Source organism: Mytilus californianus, unplaced genomic scaffold (assembly GCF_021869535.1).
Source record: "Mytilus californianus isolate M0D057914Y unplaced genomic scaffold, xbMytCali1.0.p SCAF_4, whole genome shotgun sequence".
Taxonomy (NCBI): Eukaryota; Metazoa; Mollusca; class Bivalvia; order Mytilida; family Mytilidae; genus Mytilus; species Mytilus californianus.
Window position 1 is genome coordinate 95,302,267 of NW_026262690.1, and position 22,791 is coordinate 95,325,057.

General features: G+C 31.3%; 2 protein-coding genes across 2 annotated transcripts in view; one reads left to right on the forward strand and one right to left on the reverse strand.

Moving 5' to 3' along the window:
- The window catches only part of LOC127698851 (apoptosis-resistant E3 ubiquitin protein ligase 1-like), a 232,153-nt gene that overhangs the window by 25,924 nt on the left and 183,438 nt on the right, over nt 1-22,791 (reverse strand). The gene's annotated exons all lie outside the window — the stretch shown is intronic.
- LOC127698852 (CCAAT/enhancer-binding protein zeta-like) overlaps nt 1-22,791 on the forward strand; it is a 44,193-nt gene that overhangs the window by 14,413 nt on the left and 6,989 nt on the right. Inside the window, exons 4-20 of the mRNA XM_052202547.1 lie at nt 7,728-7,947; nt 8,934-9,045; nt 9,907-10,095; nt 10,853-10,920; nt 11,506-11,631; nt 12,293-12,338; nt 12,859-12,902; nt 13,386-13,470; nt 14,672-14,756; nt 15,667-15,763; nt 16,598-16,682; nt 17,128-17,242; nt 19,367-19,508; nt 20,001-20,129; nt 20,586-20,721; nt 21,397-21,533; nt 22,482-22,581. Coding sequence (XP_052058507.1) covers nt 7,728-7,947; nt 8,934-9,045; nt 9,907-10,095; nt 10,853-10,920; nt 11,506-11,631; nt 12,293-12,338; nt 12,859-12,902; nt 13,386-13,470; nt 14,672-14,756; nt 15,667-15,763; nt 16,598-16,682; nt 17,128-17,242; nt 19,367-19,508; nt 20,001-20,129; nt 20,586-20,721; nt 21,397-21,533; nt 22,482-22,581 — 1,916 coding nt within the window. The remainder of the gene's footprint in view (nt 1-7,727; nt 7,948-8,933; nt 9,046-9,906; nt 10,096-10,852; nt 10,921-11,505; nt 11,632-12,292; nt 12,339-12,858; nt 12,903-13,385; nt 13,471-14,671; nt 14,757-15,666; nt 15,764-16,597; nt 16,683-17,127; nt 17,243-19,366; nt 19,509-20,000; nt 20,130-20,585; nt 20,722-21,396; nt 21,534-22,481; nt 22,582-22,791) is intronic.

Genomic DNA, 22,791 nt, shown 5'->3' on the forward strand with positions numbered 1-22,791 from the left:
TTGTTACCACTCTGAATAGATAGATTAATGGATAACTTTCAAAGACTTTAATCACAAAATAGATGGACATTGTATAAAAGGGTGCTTTGTACATCCAAGTTTGGCTGTTATGATTCAGTAAGATCCATTTGCTACATTACAATGGATCATTTTCTATTTGTATAGCTGTTGTACAACCCATCCTTCCCCTTTATATATAATTCTTTAACTTTAACCAGTATCAGTATCAAATTTCCCAGCTTAAAACACCTTAAATTAGGGATGTTAATTCTAAGATGTGTAGTTTAGTAGAACTAGAGGTGAGTGTAATGTAAATGGAAGGACTATCACAAAATTTAATCTTGTTCAGCTCATCTGAAATTGCCAGTATAAATGAACCTTAAGGAATAATATTTTGTTTGGAACAAGTGTTTTACAGATGATTTCATGTTTCATTTAGTTGCTTACATCCTTATCAATTTTTTTTTTGTGGATAGCTGTCTCATTGGCAATCATGCCACCTCTCCTTATTTTTATATTGATCTTGATTCTTTGATTATTGCCTTGAATCTTAGTTCGTTTGTGATTCCTTTGTTTTGACCTACCTTTGGCCATTTCTAAATAAATCTGGTCTTTATAATTTCTGAAATGTCAATTAAAGATAAGAGCAATTACATATTTGTTAAATATAACTGATTTATGTCTTGTAACTGTTCAAGTACCCTGCTTGGTTTCCAATGCAACTAAAAATTTCTATTGGCAAAAATAAACAATATAAAAATGATAGATCACTCAGTTAAATACAGAAGGAAATATAGGTCAAAATAAAAGATCATGGGAAAAACTTGTCATTGAGAGGACTTTACCTTTTTTTATTAAAGAATTAGGCCTTGAACTGAGGACCTTTCAAGAAATTTGTACTGATGCATTTTTTTTTGTTATGTCTGCTGATATTAAGCTCAGGCCTGGAACTGAGGACCTTTCATGAAAGGAGAAGGTCCAGTAAGGTCTAATGGCCTTAAATTTGAAGTACGTCTGATAAAAGATGTTTGACATTTTTTAAAACACTTAAGTGTCCACTTTAGTCGATTCAATTAGTTTATGCAAAAGCTTTGATCTGATATGGTCATTAAAGACGCTCAAATTCAAGCTTAAATATGCCATAAAACATCACTTTTCAGATGGTTTTTGTTTAAAATGTAAGTGGCCGCATTTGTGTTCAGTCTCAACCTTTTATATATGTTATGTATTATCATCAAATACAACATTGTTGATTAGAATTAGAGGTGATTGCAATGTAAATCTTTATCTTGTTCAGCTCATATATATGGGGCATAGGCCATTTGAGCGAAAATAAAAAATGCACATAGGGTTATTTGAGTGCTGACATAGGACATTTTAGCGCAGGAATATTTACCTTACCTGGATTTTCAAATAGGATGTTTAAGCGAAATTTCTTGTGATACTTTTATATGAGTTAAGAATATAATTTTGAAAAGTAAGAAAAAATAGTAAGTTTTTGAAATAAATATATTTTATTTGATTGTATACCCGAGTAGTTCAATTGGTTCTGACTTGTTATATAATGGTAGTGTAGTCCTGAGTTGATGTCTACTTACCAATCAAACCTCAGAACCGAACAGACAAGGAGAAGGAACAGAATGTCCATTCCTGGTACCGCCAGCAGGAAATAACAAGGGATTTTTATGTCAGAAGCCCAGGATATAAATTTCTAGCCTGAACTGACTTGAAAATAATGCCATTGTGGAGTTTTAAGATTTATGACCGTGCTTTGTATTTTTTACAATCAAAAGATGTTTTAAACTTTGTGCGTTAGAAACTTCACCATTCATTAACTATATCCTGCTCGAAATCATACTTCAACTTCCCCGTGGTGAGCAAGGGTAACAGATTATATCTAGCGAACGGAAGAGGTACTCCTTCATCATTCTTTATTTTTATTTGCTCAAATGTCCTATGCTTATATTTTATTTTCGCTCAAATGTCCTATACTTTGATGCTCAAACGTCCTTTTTAAATGGCTCAAATGCCCAATGCCGATATATATGAGCCTATTGGGCAGGAATAATTATTTTGGAACAAGTGTTTATACAGACTGATTTCATGTTTCATTTAGTTGCTTACATCCTTGTCTATTGGTTTTTTTTGTGGATAGCTGTCTCATTGGCAATCATACCACCTCTCCTTATTTTTATATTGATCTTGTTTCTTTGAATATACTTTGAATCTTAGTTAGTTTGTGATTCCTATTTTTTACCTTTATTTGACCATTTCTAAATAAATCTGGTCTTTATTATGTCTGAGATGTCAATTGAAGATAAGAGCAATTACATATTTGTTATTTGAGGACCTTTCATGAAATTTGTACTGATGCATTTATTTTTTGTTATGCCTGTGATATTCAGCTTAGGCCTGGTACTGAGGACCTTTCATGAAATTTGTACTGATGCATTTATTTTTTCTCATGTCAGGTGATATTAAGCTTAGGCCTAGAACTGAGGACCTTTCATGAAATTTGTACTGATGCATTTATTTTTTGGTCATGTTGGCTGATATTAAATATAGATATGTATGAACTTTGAGTATGTATTTTTGGAATAAGTATTTACACAACCTGAATTTATGTTTGATCCATTTTGATCTTATAAAAGGAAAAAGGGCAATCTTGCCATGGCAATTTAACCAAAAAATCTTATTTTTATACGACCGCAAAAAAATTTTGTGGTCGTATATTGGTATAAAGTTGGCGTCGTCGTCGTCCGAAGACAAATTAGTTTTCGCACTCTAACTTTAGTTTAAGTGAATGGATCTCTATGAAATTTTACCATAAGGTTCAATACCACAAAAGGAAGGTTGGGATTGATTTTGGGGGTTATGGTACCAACAGTTAAGGAATTAGGGGCCAAAAGTAAGCATTTTTTTAACTTCCAGACATAACTTGTGTGTTAGTGTATGGATCTCTCTGACATTGTACCACAAGGTTCCATATCACAAAGGGAAATTCGAATGCTTGGATTTATTTTGGGGGTAATTGCCTCAAAATTTTAGGAATTAGGGGCTAAAAAAGGGGCAAAAACAAGCATTTTTCTAGTTTCATGACAATAACTTGTGTGTAAGTCTATGGATCTTTCTGAAATTGTACAAGGTTCCATATCACAAAGGGAAAGCTGGAATTGAGTTTGGGGGTAATTGCCCAAAACGTTTAGGAATAAGGGGCCAAAAAGGGGCCAAAAATAAGCATTTTTTCTAGTTTCCAGACAATAACTTGTGGTCAAGTGTATGGATCTCTCTGAAATTGTACTGCAAGGTTCCATATCATAAAGGGAATGTTTGGATTGATTTTGGGGGTAATTGCCTCAATATTTTAGGAATGAGGGGCCAAAAAAGGGCAAAAAACAAGCATTTTTCTAGTTTCGTGACAATAACTTGTGTGTAAGTCTATGTATCTTTCTGAAATTGTACTACTAGGTTCCATATCACAAAGGGAAAGCTGGAATTGAGTTTGGGGGTAATTGCCCAAAAGTTAAAGAATAAGTGGCCAAAAAGGGGCAAAAAATAAGCATTTTTCTAGTTTCCAGACAATAACTTGTGTTCAAGTGTATGGATCTCTCTGAAATTATACTGCAAGGTACCATACCACAAAGGGAAGGCTGGGATTGATTTTGGGGGTAATTGCCTCAAAATTTGAGGAATTAGGGGCCAAAAAGGGGCAAAAAACAAGCATTTTTGTCGAGCCTAGCTCGACATAGGGATAGTGATTTGTCGAGCCTGCGACTTTTGTCGCAGAAAGCTCGACATAGGGATAGTGATCCGGCGGCGGCGGTGGCTACGACTGCAGCAGCGGCGTTAGCTTACTTCTTAAAAGCATTATATTTTGCTGAAGGTCTGGATGCTTCATACTTTGTATATGGATGCCTCATGTTACGAAGTTTCCGTTAGTCACATGTCCAATGTCCTTGACCTCATTTTCATGGTTCAGTGACTACTTGAAAAAAAAGTTAACATTTTTTGTCATGTTAAATTCTCTCTTATTATAAGTAATAGGATAACTATATTTGGTATGTGCGTACCTTGCAAGGTCCTCATGCCTGTCAGACAGTTTTCACTTGACCTCAACCTCATTTCATGGATCAGTGAACAAGGTTAAGTTTTGGTGGTCAAGTCCATATCTCAGATACTATCAGCAATAGGTCTAGTATATTCGGTGTATGGAAGGACTGTAAGGTGTACATGTCCAACTGGCAGGTGTCATCTGACCTTGACCTCATTTTCATGGTTCAGTGGCTATAGTACAGTTTTTGTGTTTTGGTCTGTTTTTCTTATATTGTATGCAATAGGTCTACTATATTTGGTGTATGGATTGATTGTAAGGTGTACATGTCTAGCTGGCAGGTGTCATCTGACCTTGACCTCATTTTCATGGTTCAGTGGTCAAAGTTATGTTTTTGAGTTTTGTTTTTTTTTCTAATACTATATGCAATAGTTCAACTATATTTGGTGTATGGAAATATTTTATGATCTATTTGTCAGTCATGCAGGTTTTTTTTTTACCTTGACCTCATTTTCAAGGTTCATTGCTCAGTGTTAAGTTTTTGTGTTTTGGTCTGTTTTTCTTAAACTATAAGCAATAGATCAACTATATTTGTTGTATGGAAGAATTGTTAGCTGTACATGCCTGCCTAGCATGGTTCATCTGACCTTGGCCTCATTTTCATGGTTCATTGGTCAATGTTTAGTTTACTTGGTTAATGTTAAGTTTATGTGACAGTTGTAATAAAGCTATATTTATGACTATCAACATAATATCAATGATTAGTAAAGAAGGCGAGACATTTCAGCGTGTGCACTCTTGTTCTAGTTTAAGGACAATAACTTGTGTGTAAGTGAATGGATCTTTATGAAATTGTACTACAAGGTTCTATATCACAAAGGGAAAGCTGGGTCTGAATTTGGGGGTAATTGCCCTAAATGTTATGGAATATGGGGCCAAAAAGGGGCCAAAAAACAAGCATTTTTCTAGTTTCCAGACAATAACTTGTGTTCAAGTGTATGGATCTCTATGAAATTATACTGCAAGGTACCATACCACAAAGGGTAGGCTGGGATTGAGTTTGGGGGTGATGAATCATAAGGGGGTTCACAAAATTGGGGGGGGGGGATTTTTTTTTCCTTTTTTTTTCTTTAAAATTTTCCATTTTAAATTGGTTATTTCTGATTTATATATAAAAGCAAATAATAATGATATGGTTTGAATAGGTAAATTAAAAAATTTTAAGTTCTTAGACCACATTCATTCTGTGTCAGAAACCTATGCTGTGTCAAATATTTAATCACAATCCAAATTCAGTGCTGTATCAAGCTTGAATGTTGTGTCCATACTTGCCCCAACTGTTCAGGGTTCGACCTCTGCGGTCGTATCAAGCTGCGCCCAGCAGAGCATTTTATTTTGAATTTTTTCTTGAGTTACATAATGGAAGGGCAGAAACAAAAATCTAGGAACAAAAAGATTGATATGTTCTCCGTCCGTGGTAAAAAAAAAATAAAAATCGGAGGTTATGCATTTTTTAGATCCAACTGAATAGACACCCATGTCGTCAACTTGATATCTAATTGTTCTGCTTAATTATGTAATAGATAAATTGAAAACTTATGCAAATTGTGTTTTTATGATAAAATACTTCGTAATTTAGCCGAAAACTGTCATTTTATTTGTTTCTATTAACTTTTAAAAATTTTGTTACTATAGTAAACATTACAGTAAGCATTTATCGCCTTCTCTAACAAAGAGCTTCGATTCTTTTGTTCTATTTCAACTGGGTTTCCGCCTGATATGTCTGTGCAACTGTTACTATAAAATGTGGGAGATACATCGTATAATATGCACACTATTAATATATATATACAAGTAGTAACCCAGGTATCAGTTATATAAAGATAGTTTGAATACATATACATAATGATGATACAATGTGCAGATACATGAAATATGTTTTATAAAGTATGTAAGTAATGAAGAATATAAACATATTAAAAAAGACAGACACAATATTTGTATGAAATTTGATGTAAATGTAATAGGTTGGACACTTAGAAGTACAATAATCATGTAAAAGAAAATGAAAAGCATTTCTAGCCCAACAATATAATCATATTGTGTAATATGATATATGCATGATAAACAATAAAATTACACCACCTCACATTGTTCCCAGTATTATTGAATCAGTTTTTGTAAGGATTGACACCTGCTGATCTGACTAAAAATGCTAATGTGGCATATGAAAACTCTTAGTACATATGGAAACTAAACTATACACCACTGTATAAAACCTTAATTCTGACGACATTATTGCTGCATAAGTTAAATTCATTCATCAGGGTATTGAGAAGTTGATAGAAATAAGCATCTGTATGTCACATACGGCCTGTAACAATGAGCAAAACTCATACCACATAGAATGAAGCTGTCAATTGCCTTGAAATGACAAATGTAAAACAATTCCAACAAGCAAACCAACATCCCGATTTATGTACAAATCAATAATGAAAAACAAATATGATATACAGCAACAAATGACAACCACTGAATGACTTCGGACAGACACACACGTAAGCTGGCAGGGTTAAACATGTTTACTGGCGCCAACCCCCCCTCCCCCCCTTTTACCTGGGACAGTGTACATACATCTTCACAGACTTTCAATCATCGAAAGGATACATATTTTAAAGTAATTTAAAAATGAATAATAAACGTTTGAAAACAAATGTTATATTGTTAGAGAAAAATGTGTAGGATAGTGAAAATCAGTACAGCACATGACAAAAAACAAATCTGAAAAATGAGATAAAACAAGCTATGACAATTTAAGCAACACTGCCACAGTTTTCATCATATTTTTGATTAACTGCCTATAGCGCTTACAGTGCTTTGATTGTTATTAGAAACTTCATTTGTCAAAAAAAAAATCTAAGCAAGTCAAAAGACCTGAAACTAAATTAAGTTGTCTGAAGAGAAAAGGATATACATTCTTGAATTATTTTTTCTGCTAAATAAAACTAAGATATTACAGAGAAACATGTATAACTCAAACCCTGTGTTTATTGAAAACCTGTCTAAACTTGGAATCTGTTATCAAATTATAGAGGGACTTTACCGATCCATGCTATATAATGGAACACATGTCTCATAAAAACATCAAAATCTTAACTTTTTAAGTCCCCAAGTGTAGACAGGTTGCATGTTGTCGCCCTCTGGAGATAAACAGAGAAGGTACCAATCAGGCAATCAAAAACATAACTTAAGGTTAAAAAAGACATCACCATAATCAAAAGACAGACAGACAAACTACACTACACAAAACACTATACTAAACTTTGAATAGAACAAACCCAAGCAAAAACTTGCAGTAAACACAGGTGATCTGAAAGGGTAAGCAGATCATGCACACTAGTTGCAGGCATGGTATTGTACATGGCAAATAGTTGGAAAGTTGCATTCTTCCAACAACAGCCATAGATGAAGGAATCTTAAAAATTGGGACTTTAATTTATTTGTTCAAGGTTTTCTGCCATTGTCCATTTCCCTGTATTCGTATGTACATGTACTACAATTTACAAGAACCAGTATATTTTTGCCACCCTATGATGATTCTCAGTTAACCCATTGTTTAATAAAACTATAAAGTTTTCTCAATGAAAGAAATATATCAATATGACATGGCTTCCAGAAAAAAAGAAAAGAAGAAAAAACTGTTAGTTATGAAACCAGAAGAAGAAGAAGTTAAACCAGAAAAACCAACTAAAAAGAAGAAAAAGGAGAAAATCCAGCATGATGAAGTGTCGAGTACCACTGCTAGAGTCACCTTTGATATGTCTGCACACATAAAAAATTACAAACCTAGGCAGTACTTAGTGGTAAAATCTGGACAAAACTGGATTGATATTCAGGTATGTAAATTACAGTTGATACCTGCTCAAATAAAAGCATGTCTGTTTTTGCTTTCTCATGATGCTTACCCCGCATCTCTTTTTGTTCATACATGTACCCATAGCAAATCATTACTAATAATTACTGCCCTTCTTATGTAAGTGTCAACCAATTTTGTTGTGCAAGTGTTATATTTTTAAGAGATATTTTATAATTTTTTAGATGTTAAGACCAAAATTACTTAAATATAAGGCAAAGGTTAGTAAGCTGTTTCATCTGAGCAATACTGAAATATTTGCCTAAGAATCACGCAGTGGTGAAAACATGACAAATAAAAACCCGCTTACTTTGCATTATTTAAAGATCAGAATGTATAATAGTGCTAAGAATATAACATTCGTTTCCTTTTCCGGTTCTGTTATTTCAAGATATAATTTGGTTGAAAATGCTCTAGAAATTAACGATTAAGGAGAGATATCTCCATAATTTGATATCATTCTAACCAAAAGTTATTTTGATATTTCTCGAATTACTAGACACACAGAAACAAAAGACCTACCATTGCTTACTCAGGATATGGGTAACTTCAAAATAGGATGTTAAGGTCGGCGGGTTTTGAAATTCTCCTAAATTGCCTGAATCTTACAAAGACTGGCACTTAAAACAAGAAAAAGTAAATAACTGTATGATTTCGAGTAGGAAGAGCACCTTGAATTACCATTGATAGATAAAGCATTGAATTGCTTCATAGCCTTGTTAATAAAGGTCACAAAATTAATCTTTCATTCTCTGTTAACAGTTTTGATGAACAATTGGACCCCTAGAAGCTTAAAATTCAAACCAACATTTAAATCAAATTAAACTTTTGATTGTTCCAAACAGACCTCATGAAAAGGATGATGTGATTGGAAACTTTTATAGTAGTTGGTGGGGAGAATCCTAAGGAAAAGATTTGATAAATAATGCCAGTTTAAATTATTAATACAATTTAAACTTATGGTTACAGGCACCTGAGGATAAAGTTATGATGAAACAAGACCATAGTCGAGAGTTAGAACAACAGATGGAGAACTTTGCTTCCAAGTTATTACAAGATGAAGTAGCAGTTTATAACAAACGTAAGTATTTACAGTAAATCCTAGCTTTCAAATTAGTACCATGATTAAAGGCTATGTATTTTACCAAATCGTTTTAATTTTGTTAATTTTCTCATTTTACGGATTTTACTGTGAAGTCATTGCTGTGTAGCTTAGGAAGTTATTGAATTATTAACAAAATATACATGTTTTATTGAAGTACATGAATTAAAAATTTAATCCTGCAATTTCAAGAAATTTTCAAATACACGTTGATTTTAGAACCACTATGGTCCCAAAAAGTCTTTTTGTGAAAACAATATATGTATACATTATAAATGGTTCCTAAGGTACCTTATAAGCTGAATAATTCTTCAATAATTTGATTCATTTGTATGTTGATTATATTTTAAATTAAATTAAGATGTTACTGAAAAATTAAGCTTTAATTTTAAAAGAAGAAATCAGGACTTTCGGTCTTAAAACTTTAGAGTACAATTACGGTACTCAGACTCAGAAATCAACCAATCAAAATACTGGATTTGGTGTTTCGAGCAGACATTTTGTACTCTTGAGTACTGAGTTCAGTTTTATGACGGAGAGCCTAGGTATTCTGATATATAGCAAATAACCACTTAAATATTTTCTTCATAGAGAGATCTCCAAATTTGAAGATTTAAAAAGTTAACACATTTGATTAATGAATTAATGAAATTAAAACTTTATAATTTAGTGCGTCCTAATCGTTTTTTCTATATTATCTTTCATCAAGAACGCTGAAACCTAAACCTTTGAAAGCAAGGGATACATAGGATAAGAATCTATATGACCAAAAAGGACCCAAACAGATTTATCAAAGTATTAATATGAATAATAGTTTGAAGTTATCATTTTGTCTTGTAGAACGGGAAGCCAGTAAAAAGTCAGATGTAGGATGGATTAAAACAGTTTTGTCATCTGGAACTCTGGGAGATAAAATAGCAGCTCTTACATTGTTGGTTCAGGAGTCACCTATACAGAATTTGACAAGTTTAGAATCATTGATAAACATGACAAAGAAAAAAGGAAAGAGAGAATGCATGATGGCTGCAGGTATTAAACTTTCTCCATCACAAAAAATTTCCTTTACAGAGGTGATTAAGAATTGAATAATTTTTAATTTTTATGTTGTTTTTTTTATGCCTCTGCCATTCAGTAACCTTGGCATATAAGATTAACCTTGTTTGGCAGTTTGTCCTTTCCAAAAACAATACATGATGGCCAAACTGGTTTTATGCCAGTAGATATTGAGATATCTTCACTCTTCAGTTATTCATAAGAATTTTGCAAGTGATATCTCTTTTCTTTTCTTTTTTTCAGAAATGATGAATAAATAAGGGGAATACATTATGAGTTCAATGTTGCATGGCTTCAATATAAATGCAAAGACACTGTCTCGAGTGAAAAGTGCAAAGGGATAATTTATTAACATATTCAAGGACTTTTCAGTTAAAATTCAATTATAACTAAATTCTGATTAAAGAGGAAATATGCTATAAATTTCTGTTTCTAAATAAATTCTATGAAGTAAGTGGCATAAATTTTTGAGTAAGGAACCTGATTTGCCAATTTGAGAGTGGATATAATAAAATGAGATGTGGGGTTTACATCATTGACATGGTAATCTGTTGAAGTTTTTATTCAATTCTTTGTTGAATTGCTGTCACATTGACATTTACTCATTTATCATCTTTAATTCATATTTAAGTTAATATATTGATATCAACTTTAAACTACTGAAAAGTAACTTTAAGTTTATTCTTCTTTATACTGGAGATGTGAGCTCTGCATTCTTTTCTTTATTTTTCAGATACCACAAAAGAGCTGTTTATTACATATCTGCTACCAAACGATAGGAAGTTACATACATTTGATCAGGTAATAGATGTATAATGATAGATGAAATAAAAAAGAGGTGTTTGGTTCACTTTTGCTACACATATGTTGAATTGAGCTGAGTTTTATGTCCTTTAATTAGGGGATTTTCAGAATCTTTATTTCATTATTCATTATCTATAATTGTTCTATAAACCTGAGACTAAATCCCTACAGTTTTCTGTAAAGAATTGCTAATACTATTCCTCGACACTTAATTTATTTTTTCCTAAAACTTTATGTCATCATGTACGTTAATTGTGTAGTTAAAGATACTGACAAGAAAACATGCTCGTTCAGATAGAATAAAGATTGGTGTGATTTCTATTTAATAGAATGTCCTTTTGGCAGAAAAGATTTGTATATCAATTTGATCTTATTGAAATAAGCTTATTTTAGCAGGGAAAGTATGCTAGATGTTCAATTTACGGCAGTACTAGCATTATTGAATTATTAATGTACTTGTTATTACCAGTTTTGCACCACTTTCTAAATTTACCTAAGAGTTAGTGAATACAGTATAAAACAAAATTAACAATTCAACGAAATGATCAGAATTACATATTTCAATATACACTTCTATTTCAGAATCCATTATCCAGTTTAGGAGAACTGTCAGGCGGAAACAAAGACACCATAGACAAATACTTGTTGGTGTGGTACTTTGAAGCCAAACTTAAAGAGCATTATGCTAAATTTGTCAATGCAATAGAGGTAATTGTGAACATAAAGTATTAAAGCCTAATGAACGTCTACCTCCGTCATATTATATGACTTAGTGCACAGATACATGTATATATATTTCATTTGATTCTTTTTTGTTCACAAGAACATGTGATATCCAGTTGTAATGGACAAATGGTGATAAAATATTGATAAACCACTACTGTAAATTTATACAGGTAGAATAATCAAACTACCGCTGTAATACTACTTACTTTAAACAGACTTTTTTTGTAAATTGAAACCCATTATGTTGTTCTTATTAAGATCTAAACCAAACTAGTAGCTGGTGATTATTTTGATTGTCATAGGACAAATTCAAAAATGTTGCAATCAAACAGGCTTTTCTAAGACCTTCTAAAAAATTACAGCCATTTTTATTCTGGAACATTTAAAAGGATTATAATACAAGTTACAGGTATTGGATTGATATAAATGAGAAAGCAACTTAAACGGTACCCCCTTATTAGAATTTTATATAAAAATTATGAATGGGGGTTAGAAGTCCTTCGATACCATACAGGAAATGCTTCTGATAGTCACAATGTTTTGGGGAGAAAGAAACAAACAATCACACAGATATTTTATACATATTTCTATTTTTAAAGTCAATAAACATAAAATTTGCATTCTCTTTCATTTCTTCTTTCAGTTGATGTCACATGATACACTATTACCAACAAAGCAAAAGGCTCTAGGTAGGAAAAACTCTGTTTATATAATAATTCATATACACACATATAATACCAGTTTCAAACTTAACAGCACATGTTCTTGAATAACATGGGGTACATTTAAGATTATGCTGACCATGCAATTACTTCACAACTTATTTTTAGTAGATGTGCATTTTGTTTTTCAGTCTGTGTGTCCATTCGTTTGTCCGTCCGTCTGTCCCGTTTCAGGTTAAAGTTTATGGTCAAGGCAGTTTTTGTTGAAGTTGAAGTCCAATCAACTTGAAGCTTAGTACACATGTTCCCTATTATATGATCTTTCTAATTTTAATGTCTAATTAGAGTTTTGACCCTAATTTCACTTTCCACTGAACATAGAAAATGATAGTGCGAGTGGGGCATCCATGTACTATGGACACATTCTTGTTTGCTCTGCAATTCAGTAAATGTAGTAAACATTTAGCTTGAAATATCTGGAAAATATTCAGATAATTTTCTAACAAGGGATTTAAACTCTCATTGAAATATCTCTGTTTGTTTTTAGTGATAATATTTGACCTGTTGGTAGGAAAACCAGAGCAGGAAAAAGTAAGTATGAAACTTAACAATCTTTGTTTGCCTGGTAATTTGTTAAATGTTAGTACGATAATGTTAAATGTTAGTACAATAATGTTAAATGTTTTGACATAACATAACTTCTATAAACCAAACTTTGATGGAAAATTGTAAGTATATAACATTGTAATTTGAACTATATGGGTCTTCTGTGTTGGTGCTTCTATGTTCTAATGACAAAATTTGTTTTTACAAAAAGCATATGTGAACATAAGAATCTTCTGCATTAGCAGAACTCTTCTTTAAAACTTTATCATGTACACTAAGAGCCAAATTAATGGAAAATAGAAAATGTACAAATACATGAAATCTATATACATGTACAAGCTAAATGGTCCAAAAAAGAATAGCCTAATTCATCACTCATGATTGAAAGAGGGGAGACAATAATTTTTGATAAATATAAAAACTATTAACTGAGAATAACAAATGATTTTTTACTCTTTTCTATTTCAGGTTCTGCTGAACTTGCTAGTAAATAAAGTGGGTGATCCTAATTATAAACTGGCTTCAAAGACTGCATACTTATTAAGGAGATTGGGTAGGTTTAAAAAAATTATTTTAAGTATACAAACTACTACTGTGCGATTTTGGAAATGAAAAAAGGGTAATCAAAAGTATTTTGAACAGTGAAAGTTAGAGATACTGCTCAGACCAAAACTTTATTTAGAATTTATTTTGAGACAGAAAATTCAAAAATTTATAGTTTCTCCTTTAATTTGTACTGAGCAAGTTTAATCATAAATTCATCATATATTTTACATTTTACTTACTGAAATGGCTTGGTCAAATTGTCATATTATTTGATTTTTGTATTGTCTTATATGGTTGAAATGACCACCCCTCCTGTCCTTGTGCATTTACCATGAAGTTAAAATGAGAAAACACACTGTATATATTGCAGTGATTGCAGATTTACATTTGTCTGAAGCAATAGTGTGCAGTGATAGGAATATGCATTTAATATGATATTGATAAAAAAGAATTATATACAAAACTCCTATTTGAATTATTAAATATCTTGTTTGATTAAAAAGATATATATATTTAGAAATTTTCTATTTTTTCAAATGTCAAAATTCAGTATAGGAATTTAATTTAAATATTTTTTGCAATTTTTCAAAAGAATTTGGTTTGTCATTGTTGAAAAAATGTATTTTACCACTGAAGGTTTGGTGACAATCTCAAAAGTTAAAATAAAATATAGTCGTAAATTGTAAACAAACTTCATTTAGTAATATGTGAGTTGTTTAAGAAATAATTCATGGGTGCTTGAATTTATACTGATTTTACCACGGTTTGGCCCTTTATTCAAAATATTTTACCACTAGCTTTTAACAAATTTTATCATCATTTGTTTATGTTTCCTTCTTTTGAGACTTTCAGTATCACAACCGTGCATTTTCCTGTAAAATGCTTATATTCTTACGTCATCGTTCAATGGCGTCATTTACTTCGATTAACGTCGGTTAGCTCATTCATAAAAAAGTATATGATGTGGGAGTATGATCGGAACAGCCCAAACAAATCATGATGTTGCTGATCAGCTGATATACAATATATTTATATTTTACCACGGGTGTGTACTCAAAGTGTTTGAAGAACATCATAATAGAATAAAAAATAACACTAACACATACAAATATTTGTTCTTTTGGAAAATTGCTTAAGAAAATCAAATGTTTAAATACAGATTTTTTTTATCATGGTGATTTTGACAACAACACATTTGTACTATTTAGTGGAGAAACACCCCAACATGAAGAGTGTGGTAGTTGATGAAGTAGAGAGACTGTTGTACAGACCTAATATATCATCAAAGGCACAGTAAGTGATCAAATACTTTATATTGAAATTTCAGGAAAAAATAGTTTTTGTATAATTAGCTTTTACAAATACCCAGATGAAAATCAATTTAAGACAATGACACAAAAACGAAAGGAGTTTCTGGACCAAATTAGTCCTAATAGTGAACATTTTACAAAAATTCTTCAAGTTTTTTAATTAAGTGTTGAATTGTAGTTCAATAAAGCATGACTATCTTTGTTGAAAGCATTCTATTTATTGGTTAAACAGGCATAGCATGAAAATAAGTTCTGTTAAATGAAGAAATTACACAAATGCATCGTAAAAGATATATTACCTGCATCAAATCTATGTACAATCAATCTCATAGCAAAATATTTTTTTTGGGAAAAGTCTTTTTCTTTTGCTTATTAAAAGTGTTGGCTGTTTTTATAGCTTTTCGATTAAATGTGAGAAATTGTATATTAGATGAAATTGAAATAGTACTGATGATATCTGACAGAGTAATGTCTTCTGAACATCAGAAGCATGTTGTTTCATAGATTTATATAACTTTTGATGTTTGAATTGAAGGGGCAAAAAAGAGTAGCCTTTTTATATCTCCTCAAAAAAAGAAGAAATATGTACATTTATCTATATTATCACATTTATAAATAAAATAAAAACTTAAAGGTTTAGTAGTATTATCTTAAATAATGTCTTTTTGTCCAATTAAAAAAGTGAAGTTTTTTTCTTTAAAAGCATCAGGAAAGGGCTCATGTTGCAATATAGCCTTTTCAATCAAACCTATAATAGGACAAATTTTATTACATATTGTTTAATTAAGATCATGAAGCAGTCTTTTTAAAAGTTTAACAAGATTTTGAAATTGTTTAAATGTCTTTATATGAACAGAGAAAGCACAAAGTGGTATTTTATTTTTTATATTTAGGTACTACAGCGTTTGTTTTTTGAATCAGCTAATGTTATCTAAAGAAGACAAACTGTTGGCTGCCAAGCTTGTAACTGTTTATTTCTCATTTTTCAAGGTAAGATATGAAAAGTTTATTGTTGTAACTTGTATTTAGCTGAAGATGTTCAGGAAAACTTTCTTATAAGTTTTTGTCACTGTGCCTGAAAAAAAAAATTGAAGGATACTTATTTTATTTTCTATGTGCTTATCAGCTTTTGGACTCATATGAAGGGAATCATTTAAAAAGGGTGCACAACAATACTTTTATTGTTTAATTTTGTGATAATCTTTATAAAAGACATTACTATTCAATTTAAAAATTTAAAAATTTTATTTAAATTCAACAACTGAATTCCTCAAAAAATATTGAGCAGCCAAAACATGAAATGTCATCTGCTTGGAAGTTTTTAGTCCGTTTTCATTAGATGAGTTGAACTGCACAATGGTATCAAAGTGTTTTGTTGACTTATGATAGGATTTATCTCCCTTAAGTGCAGTTATCACCATTTGATAAGATCATCATGAAATGCTTGTATCATATTATCCTAGTATAAGCCCTTGGTAGCTGCATTTTTTAAATGGGGACGTTGAATGTAGACTATGAAATTTCTTATTTGATAAGTCCTGAAAAAGTGCCAGAAATTGATCTTGTATGGCAAGCCTGGATTAGCTTCCCATGATTACAAATATAAAATTTGGGATCAGGTGAAAGTGTCAACACCCAGCCAGAATCATGACTGACTTTATCCTCATTTGGCTAAACTGTTGTTGAAACTATGCTACTGTTGTTATCTTTTTTTTTGGGGGGTCACTCTGTAAATGTTTGATTTTGTTAGTTGAATTTTATGCTAGTTTCTTCATCTTTATATGTGAAGACAAACTGCACTAATACAATGATTTGTATTTTCAGTCATTTGTAAAGAAGGGGGAAGTAGACAGTAAGATGATGAGTGCATTGCTAACAGGTGTTAATAGATCATATCCTTATGCTGCAGGTAAACTAAAATCTGATATTGTATGCATACTTCATCTTAACTAAAGTCACAAGATAAGATACGAAACAATAGGGGTTGTCAACCACAACTATTAAACTCATTGCCATCTTTTTTGCTTTTAGAAAATGCCTACAATTTATAGTATGGCAGGTCTTAATTGGTCAAATGGTCATAATTTTTTGGTCATCTACCTGTAGGAACAGTTTTATCCTTGCTTCTGTCAATAGTAAAAATGGCAAGTTGCATTGAATCTTTGAGATAACATAAGACTCCAAGACATCTTTCATAATATGTTCATAACTTTATTACTATTATTAATAGAAAACAATAAAAATGATATTTATCATATGCTAATTTATTTTACATTTATTATTAAGAATTAAGCAATTCAGGCATGCTGAACTTAGATATTACCCATTAGTTGTATTTTGATTTTTATTAACAGTTGATCCAGAATATTTAAGTGAACAGTTGCATAACATTTACAAGCTTGTCCATGTGGTCAACTTTAACACCAGTCTGCAGGCTTTAATGTTACTGTATCAAGTTATGGATTCAAGGTGAGTACAATGTTTTCAGTGTGTGGAGAAGACAATTATAAATGCTGTCATTCATAATTATTTGTGGGGTACTAATTTTAAATGGATTTGATGGGTAAAGGTGACCAAATTAATTTTGGGGTTAAGCCAAATGCAAATATCCTAGAAGCTTGCATGAAAAATTTGTTAAACTACAAACTCTACATTTTTTCTTTCCTCATTCCACAAAAATGGTGTTATAGTTATATTTGAAATTTAAGGGGATGCTAGAAAATCAAATTGAGGCATCATCTGTATTTGTTGATGTTACATGCTTACTGTAAACTCAGAAATTGTTGAGATGTTTTTGCAAAAATTCTATGATAAGATTAATTAAAACTTTCACTTTAAAAGAGAGGCGAAAGATATCAAAACTCATAAGTCAAAAACAAACTGACAATGCCATGGCTAAAAACAAAATATGATGTAAAGACAAACAACAGTACAGAAGCTCAGCTTGTTTTTTATGCCCCAGCCGTAGCGGTGGGGGCATTAAGTTTTACCCTTGTCCGTCTGTACGTTCATCCGTCCGTACGTCCCGAAATTGGTTTCCGTTCTCTAACTTCAGTTTGCCTCAACCAAATGTTATGAAACTTATACACAATGCTTATTACCACAAAACACAGATCAAGTTTGAATTTTGGTGGCGTCACTTTAACCGTTCTAGAGTTATGCCCCTTTATAAATGGAAAAATTGCAAAATGTTTAGTTTCCGTTCTCTAACTTAAGATTGCCTCAACCAAATGTTATGAAACTTATACACAATGCTTATAACCACAAAACACAGATCAAGTTTGAATTTTGGTGGCGTCACTTAAACCGTTCTAGAGTTATGCCCCTTTATAAATGGAAAAATTGCAAAATGTTTAGTTTCCGTTCTCTAACTTAGTTTTGCCTCAACCAAATATTATGAAACTTATACACAATGCTTATAACCACAAAACACAGATCAAGTTTGAATTTTGGTGGTGTCACTTAAACCGTTCTAGAGTTATGCCCCTTTATAAATGGAAAAATTGCAAAACTTTTAGTTTCCGTTCTCTAACTTAAGTTTGCCTCAACCAAATGTTATGAAACTTGTACACAATGCTTATTACCACAAAACACAGATCTATTTTGAATTTTGGTGCCGTCACTCTAACCGTTCTAGAGTTATGCCCCTTTATAAATGGAAAAATTGCAAATTTTTTATTTTCTTCTAAATATCAAGTTATTTTTAAAATTGGAGTTATCTTCCTTTGTCCATGATTATAGTTGAATCAGCTACTATCAATGCTTTATATAATGCAATGTTAAATTTTGACTTCCACTGATAAAATACAGATCAAGTTGAATTTGGGTAGTGTCACTTTAACCGTTATTGAGTTATGCCCCTTTATAAATTGAAAGATTGCAAAAATTTTAGTTTCCATTCTGTAACTTTAGTTTGCCCCTTCCTAACATTATGAAACCTATACACAATATTCATTACCACAAAACTAAGATCAAGTACAAATTTTTTGTTTCCGTTTTCTAACTTTAGTTTGCCTCAACCAAATGTTATGAAACTTATACACAATGCTTATTACTACATAATACAGATTAAGTACGAAATTTGGTGGCGACATTTTACCATTCTTGAGTTATGTCCATTTATAAACATAAAAATTGCTGAATTTTTCGTTTCTGTTCTCTAACTTTAGTTTGTCTCAACCAAATTTTATAAAACTTATACACAACCGTTCTAGAGTTATGCGTTTTTACAAATAGAAAAATTGCTGAATTTTTGGTTTCTGTTATCTACTTAAGTTAGCCTCAACCAAATGTTATGAGACTTACACACAATGCTTATTACCACAAAACTCAGATCAAATTCAAATTTGGGTAGCGTCACTTTTACTGTTCTTCAGTTATGTCCCTTTATAACTATATGATATGCAAGCAGGGGCATCATCTGTGTCCACATGGGGACACTATCCACATTTATTTTTTAAAGTCTTTGGTTTTGCTCTGTCATGGGTTTGGACTCCATGTTTAGTTTTATTGTGTTTTTGTGTTTTTGCCTTATTGATGTATTCCCTAGTTTTTTTTTTATTCGTGTAATATGTTAATAATGATATTTTTCAGTGAAACAGTATCTGATAGATATTACACAGCATTGTATAAGAAGATGTCTGATCCAAACTTAAAGTCTTCATCAAAACAATCCATGTTTCTTAACTTGCTGTTTAAAAGTATTAAAAAGGATACAGTTGATAGGAGAACAAAGGTAAAGTTAGCTGGAGTTGGTTTCACAAAAAACTTCTGACTAAGATTGATTGTATGTCATGAAGAATTCAGTATACTTACGATCAATCTTAGTCATAAGTTTTTTTGTGAAACCGACTACTGGTGTTTTGTATTTATAATATCTCTTTTTTTTTCAAATTAAATAATTCACTTAAACAAAGCCAAACATTGAAAATGTACACATGTAATTTAACGTAAATTGGCCTTATCTTTTTTATTTTATCTATGCTTTAAATTTTGGTTACTGCTTCGAAATACAGTTTATCATAGTTTCATCTTTATGGTTAAAGGTTACAGTCCAAGATCAGTTTTTAGATACTAAGTGACCTTCTACATATTTATTAGGGTTTAGTTAGAATTAATGCCAAATACATGCTTACAGTTGTATTGATCTTTTTTGTCAATAAGTATATAACCCATGAAGTTTTGAATTTACACATAATATTTTTTGATATTTTTTCTTTATTTTTAGGCTTTTATAAAGAGACTATTACAAATATGTTCCTCTCAGCCTGCCCAGTTTGTATGTGGGGCTCTAGTATTGTTAGGAGAACTTGTCAAATTAAAACCAGCCGTTATTGTTGGCAAGCATATGTCTGAGGTAGAGTATTTTCTGCTAGCTAGTTTTTAATCAATAATTATAAAACAAACCACATTTTAATATAAATGTAAGTAATAGCTTTAGACCAGGTTCTACATGTTTTATATAAAAAGGAAGCAAATTACAATGTGGGAATTCAAATATTAGAGTTAAAATTCAAAACTTAGTCATGAGCAGACAAAATATAAAATAAAATACACTGATGTTTGTTCTTATGTTATAAACTATGTCAAGAAATTTAAACTCAGAATAGATAAAATTCTTAACATAGTTCAGAATCTACAGTATGATAAGTATGTTCTCCAAATAGCATATGTCAAAATTGTGTGATAAAACTTTAAAGTGAATGGATATTCAACCAATCACAACAAATATTTTTTTCACTATGTACCAGTAGATTGAAAGTACACATAGTCTTTTAGATTTGAAAACCCCATATTCTTACATTTCTTTTAGGAATCTGATGATGATGAAGATGAACACTTTACAGATCTACCTAATCCTGACAGTGACAGTGGGACCAAGGAAAAGCAGTCACATACAACAGTTAAACAGAATCCATCATCATGGGATCATAAATCTAATGATAAAAGTAAGATTATTTGGAAAAAAGATGGTTGATGGTAGATGAGAATGACACAAAACTCTAGAAAAGATTGGAAAAAAATGTGTTTGAATTACTGCACTTTGTATCCACTACTCCATTTTGAATAGTGATTGTATTTCAGTAAAACCTTCAGAGAATTTTGAGGTACTAATAGCATTTTGAACCTCCAGTTTTTGCCTCACTAATGATAGTAGGGGCATACTTTTTTCTGGTCTGTATCTATCCATCCTGTATTAGGTTTAAGTTTTTGGTCAAAGCAATTTACCATGAAGTTATTACATCAACTTGAATCTTAGTACAAATGTTCATCATGATGTGAACTTTTTAAGTTATATGCCATATAAGGGTTTTGACCATGATTTCACAGTTTGCTGAATATAGAAATATTGTGTAAGCATGGCATGATGTCCTATGGACACAGATTTTTGTTTTCAAATGTATTTAAGAGTTTCTTGTAAAACATAGATAATTGGCCATACTTATGTCAATGGAGGGAGCTGGAGATACACAAGAGATAATTGGCCATACTTATGTCAAAGGAGGGGGAGCTGGAGATACACATTTGTGAGCTCAGTTTTGTTAATCATTTAATTTCTTAACAGGACTCTTATTGTTGAAAAAAAAGAATGACTACAAATCAATTTGCAAACTTTCTTGCAGATAAAACCAGTCATTACGATCCCCACCATAGAAACCCACTATACTGTAATGCTGAAAACGAGTGTATCTGGGAACTGAAGCAGTTAAAGAATCACTTTCATCCGACTGTATCATTGTTTGCATCTAACTTAATCAAGGTAACTAAATGTATAATCTATTTTCTAATGATATTAGCAATTTACAGTTTATCTCCCTTCTTGAATTCTGTTGACTAAAGCACTTTGACTTTAGATATGAATAATATTACTAAAGCGAAAAAGTTTGACTGGGTTTATGTCAAAACTCACATTTTTATTGATTCTAATGTTTTAATTATAGATATACCCAAGTTCAATTATTAGAATTTGGCATTTTGGAATTTTGTATTACTTATGAATCGTAAATGCACAAGTATAATTTTCAAAGGAGTTAGTTCAGTAAGGGTCATATTTGTCCAGTAATATAAAGTCCATTGTTTAAAGATAAAAAAAATTTCAAGTGGATGAAAAGACACACAAAAAAGTGAAATAGAACTTTTTTTGTGTAGCTTTTCTGAGAAAGCCTTAATATTTACAACAATTTGATGAAAATTGACAAAATTGTCTAGATTTCTATTAACTTAAGGCCTAAGAAACATAGAGCGCAGGCTTTCACAAGCTAAATATTCAAATCAGTTATGAAAAATGTAAACAAATTGTATAAAGATCTTTCTTGACGATGCGTGCGCTCTGTTTCCATTCCAAAAAACTAATGAAAATTCACTTGTTCTCTTTAACTATTGTGGAAAATCAATGTATGTGTGCTATTTGTGACGTCTTAAAAAGAATTAATACGTAAATTTTCAACTAAAACGGTATAATTTTTTTTAGTCAATGTTTAAACTAAAATTCATTGTAATATTTGTCAATAAATCCTAATTTGAAATTTTAGCTAGAAATAGGGGCCATTTAAGGGCCTTAACGAACCTGCTCCATTACAGTTTTAAGGTAAACGATTATGATGGTATTAGTATCTGAACATTTATATTGTAATACAGTTAAGGCTTTGGGTTATGGATGTTTTTGTTTGAATTATGTCACTACTACCAAATTTGATATATATTACAGGGAGAACCTGTCACATATACTGGTAACCCATTAGAAGATTTCACAACTATCAGATTCCTTGACAGATTTGTTTATAAAAATCCAAAGAAAAGAGATGCTCGTAAGTTATTTGTTATGTTTAATTTTTGGGGTTATTATACATGGGATAAAAACAAACAAATATCTAAAGCTCACCACATTAATGGACATTTAATTCCAGCATAGGTACAGATTAAGAAGGCTCCTTGAAGTCCAGTGCAAAAACTATAAATTAAAGAGACTGAAAATATGTTTTTACAAAAATGATACAAAGCAAATATAGCAAACACAG